The following is a 12,049-nucleotide window of genomic DNA, read 5'->3' on the forward strand; positions in this document are numbered from 1 at the left end:
TACAGGGACCGAACAGCCCGTATCAGGGGGTTGGCTACCCCATACTCCCGGAGCACCCCCCACAGGAGCCCCCGAGGGACACGGTCGAACGCCTTCTCCAAGTCCACAAAACACATGTAGACTGGTTGGGCGAACTCACATGCACCCTTGAGGACCCTGCCAAGGGTGTAGAGCTGGTCCACTGTTCCACGACCAGGACGAAAACCACACTGCTCCTCCTGAATCTGGGATTCAACTTCCCGATGGACCCTCCTCTCCAGCACCCCTGAATAGACCTTACCAGGGAGGCTGAGGAGTGTGATCCCCCTGTAGTTGGAACACACCCTCCGGTCCCCCTTCTTCAAAAGGGGGACCACCACCCCAGTCTGCCAATCCAGAGGCACTGTCCCCAATGTCCACGCGATGTTGCAGAGGCGTGTCAATCAGGACAGCCCTACAACATCCAGAGCCTTGAGGAACTCTGGGCGAATCTCATCCACCCCCGGGGCCTTGCCTATATCTAGTCGGAACTTCTCGACCTCACACACCAGCTCGGGCTCCTTCCCTGCCAGAGAGGTGACATTCCACGTCCCTAGAGCCAGCTTCTGTAGCCGGGGATCGGATCGCCAAGGTCCCCGCCTTCGGCCACCGCCCAGCTCGCACTGCACCCAACCTCTATGGTCCCTCCCACAGGTAGTGAGCCCACGGGAAGGGGGACCCACGTTACCCTTTCGGGCTGTGCCCGGCCGGGCCCCATGGGTACAGGCCCGGCCACCAGGCGCTCGCCTTCGAGCCCCACCTCCGGGCCTGGCTCCAGAGGGGGGCCTCCGCCGTCCTATACGGAATTTAACTACGACGCCACGAAACTTTCCTAGTTTCTTTATTCATTAAACACGGAATTTAAGTACGTACAGGACTCCGCCGTCCTCGCGGAATTTGTCGGACTCCGCCGTCCCTCATTACTTGCCAGTGACTAATATTACACAAGGTTTATTAAACACGGAATTTAAGTACGTACAGGACTCTGCCGTCCTTTTTTCCTAAAAAAAATTTTTAAATTTCACTCACCAGTCGTCTTCAATCCTGTGGATTGTCGTCAACCTTCAGATCCCAGTTGAGGAGGACGAAGACCAGTCCCGTAAAGGGTCTTACTTGCCGTGGCCACGGTCTCTTAACTGGAAGTCGGCTCCACAACTGGAATCCTCGGGTGTGTTGACATCCAGCTCGAAGGACCAATTTAATGTTGGATTTATCTTACCCAACATTATAAAAAATAGACACAAAAGGAATGAAGACACTGGTTTCTTTTTTTCATGAGGAGGGCGTATGGGAGATTGTTCAGATCACAGCCTCTCAACACGCTCTAAACAATCCCCCCCCCTCGCTCCTGCATTTATTTGAAATAGGAGGGTTTTTCCCAGACCTAATGTTCTAAACAATAAGACACAACACAAAACATTGGACCAACACCTGTCCCGTCCCCGACCACATCCGATCACGTCCTTGGTCCAGGCGCCCTTCCATCGGATGATGCTGAGTCATCTTTTTGAAGGCGAGACATCTAAAATCGTCCATAATACTAATGCAAGCTAAGCAAATAAATGATAACTTCTAGAATATATTTAACACCCGCGTCCGGGCAAGGGAAACCTGAATCCATTTATTGTACTCGTCATAGGGGGTTTTGCAGCCGTGCTTTGTCTGGGCCCGCACCTAGGACCTGTTTTCCATGGGTGACCCTGCCAGGGGCATAAAGCCCCAGACAATTTAGCTCCTAGGATCATTGGGACACACAAACCCCTCCACCACGATAAGGTGACGGCTCAAGGGGAGGGTGCCGCTACAGTTTCAAAAGTGTTGCTGTTGCATTTTTTTCTCTTCTATGTAGCATCTTATTTCATTCGTACTGAACTGCACAACAGGCTACCTCAAAACACATTTAAGACAAACTAGTGGAGTGCTTTTTTTGTGAGGGCATCACAAAAGTGCTGTTAATGACCACCACAAGTGTAACTTGTTTAAAAAGCACAAATACTGGAATTCAAGTGAATTCTGCCTTTATATTTCAGTTTGATTTCTGAAATGTCACAAGTATCACCAGTGTAGCTAGCTTGTTTTAAATAGGTATCGCCTCCCTGTAAGTCATGTGAATTCTGCCTTTTTATTCAAGTTTGATTTGATTTGATTTGATTCAAGAAGTCTGCCCTTTTCAACGACAAACAAAGGTCTGCCTTTTTATTTACTTCATAAAAAGGGTGCCTTTTTATTTCATATTTCATGTTTGTTCATGCTTCATATATATATTAGGGTTTCCACGATCAGGATTTTTTGGACCGATCAGCAAGTTTAAAAAAAACGATCACCGATCCGATCACACGATGGAGCAATGTGTCTATTGACATGAATTGTTCATTTATTGTATGCATCCATTTTCTGTACAGCTTATCCTCACAAGGGTTGCGGGCGTGCTGGAGCCGCGTCCCAGCTCAAATTATTCTCTCGCGTTTTCGACAAAAGTTAAAACACCAATGACCTCGAGGGGTCAAATCAACATTACAACTGGCCGAATTCATGTGTGCTAACTTACTGTAATTCAATTACTTTATTGCAATTAAATTATTTTAATAAATGCTGTTAATGACATGCTTACTCTAACATTCTCACTGTCCCGGCTATATGGACGGGTGTTGTCCAGAGTTTGAGTCCGTTTGACGCTCCCCCCCCCCTCGCTGGGTTGCATGAACGCGGCATGCTCGTCACGTACATTCTTCAGGTGCTCGATCAAATTTGTGTTGAAGCATTTAGATGACGTTGCCCACGACGTACTTCAGTTGTGCACAGACTGCAAATAACTTACGTGTTGTTTGTCTGAGACACCGCAAAATAGTCCGACACCGACGACGTCTTTTTTCACCGACAAGATTGAAAAAACTTTATTGGCCATCAGATAGTTACAGTACTGCGAAACAAGACACTTGACAAGGCTAAAAATAAACTCTCTTTTGGATTCATACGCAACGAAGACGCTGAGTTAAATGTCTTGTGCAGAGCCAATCGACGATGTCATTGATTGGATCGGCGATTTATGACATGAAAGCTGATCGGCATAGAATGCCGATACCGATAACACCGATCAAATCGGTGTGAAGTCTAATATATATATATATATAAAATATCAACTGTTTTCATGTTTTCAACAGAGCATAAAGGCTTTTGTATTACTGGGCTATTTTTTTGTGAAATCAATTTGAGTTGCTAAGGAATGTCAGAAATGTTGGTTGTGACTTAATGACTAAGTTAAATTTTGGGTCCTGAGGCAAAACCAGTTGGGAACCACTGAGTAGCTGAAAGTTTTAATATTAAACTTAGATCTACAGTGTTTTATTTCCCCTGACATTGTTTAGGCTTGAAGTGGGATTTGATAACATTGTGCAACTGTAAGTGATGCTAAGAGTAACAAAACTGGCCTTTTTTTTTTCCTAGGGTTGAGAAATGAAAAGACAGGACGACAAGATCTATAACTTCTTTTTAAAGTGAAGCAAGTCAGGCAACGGTCAGGTGGACAGAGACAGTGTGAGTGAATACCTCGTGTGTGTGCGTGAGTAACTGGGAGTGGGTAATTGTGTGTGTGTGAGTGGGTTACTCTGTGATTATTGAAAAATTGTTGCAGTTGTGTTTCTGTGTACATTGTGTTGTAAACATTGTTAATAAACTTCATTTTATGCACACAACCCTCATCTTCTATGTGCTTAGTATGTACATTGCAACATTTCGAGACTCGGATTGCAATTCATTGGTCGAGAAACAAATTCATCGTCATACATAGTCTGTGGACCCCCTGAAATAGCCTCGGCCACGGATAAAAGTCGAGCACCGCCACTGTCGACGGGAAGAAACCTGGTCGCTGGTCAGCTATGGATCCCAAGCAAGCATTCCAAACAGTGCCGATCACTTCGAACCGACGCGTTTAGAGAAAGACTTAGCAGAAAGCATTGGATACACAAGTGTCGTTAGGCAGAGGCTGAAATCAGCTGCGGTGCCAACGATTTTTCCTACGGCCATCGGGACCTCAACCGCCAGCAAGAGAACTAAATCGTGAAGCAGCGCAGACGAGAGGTGAGGATTTCCTTGTATATACCTACGACTCCATTGTGGTTATTATGCACTGGGCAGTCGGGAAAAAAAGATCCATGCAGTACTTTTCAGGACTGTCATCTGTACTTTTGCCAAAATGACAAGCCAACAGACACGGCAAAGACTTTCTGTGCGGCGTGCTATAAAGCCACACAATATATAGGAATACTGCAGACTATGTAGAAGCATGTGCCATGTCACTGAAACATAGGAATGCATAATACGCATAGTCGTGCTAAAAAGTATTGGCACCAGTGCCATTATTTCAAGCCACAAGTGTCTAAAAAGACATGCTCTTGACATAGCATCACATCGAGCCAGTGGCCGCTCTCTTTTTCTATTGTACTTGCTGCTACTTGGCCGCTCGTCATCGGCACTGTCAGGTTTGAAACGTACGCTTTGACGATGCAAAGTTCAGTTGGGTACTCCTGTACGTCGAAATCCTCCTCCTCCTCATATTCCAACACGTTACTCACCATTGCGTATAGAGTGCAGTGCGCTGTGTTTGTCAATTGCATATATATAACATATTTTACAATTGAAAAATCTCACGGCACACCAACAAACACAAATGTCACAAAAAGTGGATACATTAATGACTGTATCTACTTCCTGCCATCCAATAGAAGACCATTCATTTGTTGTTCTGTCACTTTGCCTCACTGGGATAAATAGAGGAACAAAGATATACATTATTTCTTGTAAATATATTTTTGAGCAATTAAGTATACAAGTATATACAGTAAATGAACAGGTCATTTAAATAGACACATTCCTCCATCTTGTGATCGGATCGGTGGTCGGTTATCGTTTTTTTTTAAACTCGCCGATCGGTGATCGCCCCAAAAATCCTGATCGTGTAAAGCCTACTCATAACTCAAATCCTTGACCACGAGTCAAGGTCAAGAAAAATCAGCCGAGCAATGGCTTGTATCTTGAAAAACGAAATTGAGGTACTACTGTACTATGAGCCAACATTTTGAAATAGTCTAAGTCACACATTCTACATGTCAACCGTTCTTACTGCTAGCATGTTAGTATTTATTAAATTCTGATTATATTTCTTGTAAAGGTCAGGTTTTTTCATTTTTTCAAATCTCATGTTCACTTCACTTCATTTAAATTTCCAACATTTCAAGTCAGCTATTCAGCATTTAAATACAATTTGCCTCGGGTGTCATTGACTTAAGGGTCCAGGTGCAAAAATGATCCATAATCTTAAAAGGACCTAACCACTGGTTTTGAGTAAAAGAAGAAACACATCTTACTCTTTAATCTTGTCAGTCGAGTCCTTTACGCCGTCAAAGTCTTGATCAAATATTGGTCCGGTGAGAACATTCATCCCATTTCTTTCAGTCGAATATTTCTTCAAAAGGACTTGCTGAAAATAAGCCCATATTTCTGAGAAAAAGAAGGTGATACGTGTGAATGGTTTGAATGAAGGAATTGAAGGATACAGAGAAAAAAAACATGTGAATAGTTTGAAAATGATCGAAAATCATAATACATAATCAGTTAGACCAGTGATTCCCAACCTTTATGGAGCCAAGGAACATATTTTACAATTGCAAAATCTCACAGCACACCAGCAAAGAAAATGTCACAAAAAGTGGATACATTAATTACTTCCTGCCATCTAATAGAAGAGCATTTATTTTATGTCTGTCACTAAGCCGAACTGGCATAAATAGATGAACAAAGATACATTATTTCTTGTAAACAAATAACTTTTTGAGCAATTACGTAAAATTCGATCATTTCTCACGGCACACCTGAAGACTAATACGGCATACGAATGTTCCCTGGCACATTGGTTGAGAATCACAGAGTTATCTACTGACACATTATGGTACAGTCACATACACATGCAAGTATTTGAACAGTGAAGCCAGTTCCTTTTTTGGCTGTAGTCTAAAACATTTGGGTTTGATCAAAAGATAATCCAAATCGATCTTTGGTTCAATGTTTATTTCCAGGAATGCACATTTGGACCTAATACACAACTTAGAAGATAGCATGACAGCATATGTAGCAAAAGACAAGAGCATTTAGAATGGATAGACCTAAAATACACTTAAGTGACTTTATATCTAATTGCAAAACTATCGCGTGCAACAACTGCATCATGTCTCTTGACGTCCTGAAATCACCAAACTTATTTGTAATGATTTTACTGTCTTTGATTTTTTGGGGGTGTTACTCCCTTTAGTCTCCTCTTTAGCAGGTAAATTACATGCTTGATCGGCTTTGTATCTGGAGTGGATATGTTGACTTGGCTCATTTCAAACATTCTACTTCTTGCCCCTGATGAATGATGATTTTTTTTGTTTTAGTGGTGAATGTTACTTTGCCACTTGATGAATGATCTCCCAATCTATTTATTTGCATAGTTGTTTAAATTGTCAGACAAAATGTTTCTGTGGACGTCAAGTTCATTTTAATGCTGCCTTCTTGTTCTTCTAGAAGATTAGTGAGCCTGTCCCAGAAAAAGTCTCCAAACCCAACCAAGAGATGTAGTCTCTCCAGCATGTCCTGGGTCGTCCCCGGGGTCTCCTCCCGGTGTGACGTGCCCAGAACACCTCACCGGGGAAGCATCCAAATCAGATGCCCAAGCCACCTCATCTGGCTCCTCTCAATGTGGAGGAGCAGCGGCTCTACTCCGATTCCCGGGGTTCTCACCCTATCTCTAAGGACCCGGACACCCTGTGGAGGAAACTCATTTTGGCCGCTTGTAACCTGGCTCTTGTTCTTTCGGTCACGACCCACAGCTAGTAACCATAGGTGAGGGTAGGAACGTAGGAATGTAGGAGGAAGCCCTCCATGAGCCATCATCTTATCGTGGTGGAGGGGGTTGTGTGTCACAATGATCCTAGGAGCTAAGTTTTCTGGGGCTTCACACCCATGGTCACCCATGGGAAACAGGTCCTAAGAAAGGTTATGGCTCCAAAAACCCCTATGATGAATAAAATAAATGGACATAGGTTTCCCTTGCCCGGACACGGGTCACCGGGGGCCCCCTCTGGAGCCAGGCCTTGAGGTGGGGCTCGAAGGCGAGCGCCTGGTGGTCAGGCCCGCACCCATTGGGGCCCGGCCGGGCACAGCCCGAAAGGGCAACATGGGTCCCCCTTCCCATGGGCTCAGCACCTGTGGGAGGGGCCATAGGGGTCAGGTGGTCGGAGGTGGCCGAAGGCGAGGACCTTGGCGATCCTTGGCTACAGAAGCTGGCTTTAGGGACGTGGAATGTCACCTCTCTGGGAGGGAAGGAGCCCGAGTTGGTGTGTGAAGTTGAGAAGTTCCGACTAGATATAGCCGGGCTCGCCTCCACACATGCCTTGGGCTCTGGTACCAGTCTTCTTGAGAGGGGTTGGACTCTCTTCCACTCTGGAGTTGCCCACGGTGAAAGGCGTAGGTATACTTATTGTCCCCCGGCTCGGCACCTGTACATCACCCCGGTGGACGAGAGTGTAGCCTCCCTTCGCCTTCGGGTGGGGGATGGTCATGACTGTTGTTTGTGCCTATGCACACCCCCACCCCCCCTCCCCCCCACGATCAAAACTGTAGTGGTGCTCTGTAATTGGACTACTGTGCTTACCACGGATTGTCCATAACGAACACCGTGTTCAAGCATAAGGGTGTCCACACGTGCACTTGGCACCAGGACACCCTAGATCGCATTTCGATGATCAACTTTGTGGTCGTGTCATCAGACTTGCGGCCACATATCTTGGGACACTCGGGTGAAGAGAGGGGCGGAGCTGTGAACCAGCTCCAATGGTGGGGGAAGATAACGGTCCGACCTGGCTGGCCCAAACGTATTATGAGGGACTGCTTGGAACGATTGGCAGAATCCCGTCAGAAGGAGTTTCGACTCCAAACTCCGGCAGAACTTCACCCAAGTCCCGGGGGAGGTGGAGGACATTGAGTCCGAGTGGATGATGTTCCGCACCTCCATTGCTGAGGTGGCCGACTGGAGCTGTGGACGTAAGGTAGTCAGTGCCTGTCTTGGCGGCAATCCCCAAACCCGTTGGTGGATACCAGCGGTGAGGGAAGCCATCAAGCTGAAGAAGGAGTCCTATCGGGCCTTTTTGGCCTGTGGGACTCCTGAAGCAGCTGATGCTACTGGCTGGCCAAGCGGAATGCAGCTTTTGTGGTCGCTGAGGCAAAAACTTGGACATGGCAGGGGTTTGGTGAGGCCATGGAGAACAATTTCCGGACAGCTTCGAGGAAATTCTGGTCCACCGTCGGGCGTCTCAGGAGGGGAAAGCAGTGCACCATCAACACTGTGTATAGTGAGGATGGGGCACTGCTGACCTTGACTTGGGACATTGTGAGCCGGTGGGGAGAATACTTCCAAGACGTCCTCAATTCCACCGACATGGGAATTGGGAAGCAGAGTCTGGGGTCTCTGAGGTGGGCTCTCCTATCTCTGGGGTTGAGGTCAGCGAGGTGGTTAAAAAGCTCCTCGGTGGCAAGGCCCCGGGGGTGGATGAGATTCGCCCGGAGTTCCTAAAGGCTCTGGATGTTGTTGGGCTGCCCTGGTTGACACGCCTCTGCAACATCGCGTGGACATCGGGGACAGTGCTTTTGGATTGGCAGACTGGGGTGGTGGTCCCTTTTTTTAAGAAGCGGGACCAGAGGCTGCGTTCCAACTACAGGCGTCACACTCCTCAGCCTGATAAGGTCTATTCAGGAGTGCTGGAGAGGAGGGAAGTCAAATCTCAGATTCAGAAAGAGCAATGTGGTTTTCGTCCTGGCCGTGGAACAGTGGACCAGCTCTACACCCTCGGCAGGGTCCTCGAGGATGCATGGGAGTTCGCCCAACCAGTCTACATGTGTTTTGTGGACTTGGAGAAGGCGTTCGACCATGTCCCTTGGGGAATCCTGTGTGGGGTGCTTCAGGAGTATGGGGTACCGAACCCCCTGATAAGGGTTGTTCGGTCCCTGTGCGACCAGTGTCAGAATTTGGTGCGCATTACTGGCAGTAAGTCGGACTCGTTTCCGGTGAGGGTTGGACTCTGCCAAGGCTGTCCTTTGTCACCGATTCTGTTCATATCTTTTATGGACAGAATTTCTCTGCGCAGGTGGTCCGGTTTGGTGGCCTCAGTATTGCATCTCTGCTTTTAGCAGACGATGTGGTTCGATTGGCTTCATCAATCCGTAATCTCCAACAATCACTGGAGCGGTTCACAGCCGAGTGTGAAGCGGCTGGGATGAGAATCCATCCATCCATCCATTTTCTGAGCCGCTTCTCCACACTAGGGTCGCGGGCGTGCTGGAGCCTATCCCAGTTATCATCGGGCAGGAGGCGGGGTACACCCTGAACCAGTTGCTAGCCAATCGCAGGGCACATACAAACAAACAACCAGTCGCACTCACCTTCACACCTAAGGGCAATTTAGAGTCGTCAATTAACCTAGCATGCATGTTTTTGGGATGTGGGAGGAAACCGGAGTGCCCGGAGAAAACCCACGCAGGCACGGGGAGAACATGCAAACTCCACACAGGCGGGGCCGGGGATTGAACCCCGGACCTCAGAACTGTGAGGCAGACGCTCTAACCAATCGTCCACCGTGCCGCCGGGATGAGAATCAGCACCTCCAAATCTGAGAGCATGGTCCTCAGTTGGAAAAGGGTGGAGTGCCCTCTCCAGGTCGGGGATGAGAACCTGGCCCAGGTGGAGGAATTCAAGTATGTTGGGGTCTTGTTCATCATTCATTCAACTGAGCAAAACAGAAGAGAAAACAAACCAGTCATAAGTCTATAATTGTCAGACTGGATTATTGCTCAGCTGCTAATCATGCATCAGCGTCCAAACTCGAGATTGCAAATAGAGTTAAAATCTTACAACAACAACAATATCAAGGAGAACTGTGGTCCTAATTCAAGGAAACACTGAAAAAAAAATGCTGATACCACAATTGGAAGGAGAAGAGGAACACGAGAGGAAAATGGATTCAGGAAAGTACATGCATGCAGAAAGATCAAAGGAAGCAAAAAAAAAAAAAAAAAAAAAAGCACTTGAAAGAGTAATACCCGAGTCCAGGAAGTTGGATCGCATGGTCAAGCAGAGTTGCAGAGCAGACAAAAAAGAATGGCTGGAGAGAAAAGGAAGTGAGGCAGAAGCAGCAGCAAGGAAGCACACTGTTAAAACGCTCTATCGCATTGTTCGGGAGTTGACCGGCGTTAGAAGCAATACCAGAATGCCAATCAAGAACAAACTCCTGATGGCCGAAGAACAGAATGCCAGATGGTTGGAACATTTCAAAGAAACCCTCAATCAGCCAACACATTTCACAACATTTGACTTGGAACAGTCAGCACAACCCTGTCAATGTGCCACAGCAGCCAGTTCAAATGGTAGAAGAAGAAGAAGAAGAAGAATCATCTTTTATTGTCATGAACATGCATGCATGCACACGAAATTTGTTCTCTGCATTTAACCCATCACAGTGAACACATACACATGTTAGTGGAACACACTGGAGCAGGGGGCAGCTGAAGCGCCCGGGGAGCATTTCGGGGTATCAGTGTCTTGCTCAAGGACACCACAGCCGTGAGTCCGGGGGATGTTGGCGGATGCTCCAGTCGGGGTTTTGAACCTAGGTCCCCCACGGTGGCAGGCGATGATCTTAACCATTGGGCCACGGCTGCCCGTGTATTTGGGTAGTATGATTAACAAAAGCGGCGATGTTGACTTTTGTCAATTTTAGACTTCGTAAAGCAGCTTCTGTCTTCAGAAGAATCAATAATATCTGATCAAGACCAACAATTCCTTCAGCAACTAAAATACGCCTGTACTATTCCATTGTTGTGCCTACTGCCCTCAACGCCAGTGAATGTCTTCGAAGAATATTGAAAGTGAGGTACAGAAATCACGTAATCCTGCAAAGAGCAAAGTCCAGACCACTCCACGAAAATCTGTCGCCCTAAATTAGCAGGACACATTTTGCGACTGCCTAACAGCCGCCATGTAAAAACAACAATTACCCACCCCAAGATGGGAAAAGAAAACGAGGCCGACCACGGAACAATTGGAGAAGAACATTGAAGAACGACTTAAAAATGGTGCAAAAAGAACTGCGCAATGTGTAGAAATACACAGGAGGAGCTCAGTAAGTCTAAGATCACATATGCATTCTTGAATGGTATTTGAATGCGAACTCGTTAGATTATCCTTTGTGGAGGGGGCAGCTCTTCCAAAGCTGAATGGCACGATAGACAACTGGCTTTTTTCAAATGTTAGATTGAATTTGAGCATCATCTGCTACTGTACATCTCATAATGCCATTGTGTAAATGCTCAGGTTTGGTGGGAAGAATGTGACTGCATTTAAGGCAAGCATACTTTCTGTGGTTGCTCTCATGGGGAAATGTAAACCTAGTAATTATAGCCAAGCTTTCCTATTTGTGTGGCTAATGAGTGGTTTGCATATTCTAATTTAACCTCTGTACTTGGACTACTAAATCGTCTGAAAACAGTACATTGTGATACCTTGACTTGTACTTCCTTTACCTTTACCCTGATGTCACGAAAAATTCTTTGAGTGTCTTTCTTTTTAGTTCTCAAAATGTTTCCGTTATCAAGTGCTGCTCTTTTACTTGATTTACCCGTTCAATGTATGATACATAATAGACCAGTGGTTTCTTCAGTTGGTGGTTTGTGTCATGGCTGATTCTCAGCTTCCAGTTTGACTAGTTAGTTTTCTCATTGCTTTTCATATTGGTTACTCCTCTAACTAGCATAAATGCAGTCTTCACATGCAATACCCAAATCTGAAACTCAGTGTATACATTAAGCGGTTGGAATGTAATCGGATACTACTGGGCAACAAATATTCCAATATTTTTTGCTCACATGAAAGACTCTTCTTGCGTATCAGTTTCAGATGCAAACACCAGAGAAGTAAAAAATGTTATATTACATATGCCATATTTAT

General features: G+C 46.1%; 1 protein-coding gene across 12 annotated transcripts in view; it reads right to left on the reverse strand.

Annotated features, from left to right (window-relative positions):
• The window catches only part of enpp2 (ectonucleotide pyrophosphatase/phosphodiesterase 2), a 148,872-nt gene that overhangs the window by 19,964 nt on the left and 116,859 nt on the right, over positions 1-12,049 (reverse strand). For all 12 annotated transcript variants that reach the window (XR_009789032.1, XR_009789031.1, XR_009789030.1 and 9 more), the window contains one exon: positions 5,382-5,514. Coding sequence is in view for 9 of the 12 variants with exons in the window: in XM_061776876.1 (XP_061632860.1) it covers positions 5,382-5,514 (133 nt within the window). In the remaining 3 variants the exon portion in view is untranslated. The remainder of the gene's footprint in view (positions 1-5,381; positions 5,515-12,049) is intronic.

The sequence above is a fragment of the Phyllopteryx taeniolatus genome, chromosome 6 (genome assembly GCF_024500385.1).
Source record: "Phyllopteryx taeniolatus isolate TA_2022b chromosome 6, UOR_Ptae_1.2, whole genome shotgun sequence".
NCBI classification, from domain to species: domain Eukaryota; kingdom Metazoa; phylum Chordata; class Actinopteri; order Syngnathiformes; family Syngnathidae; genus Phyllopteryx; species Phyllopteryx taeniolatus.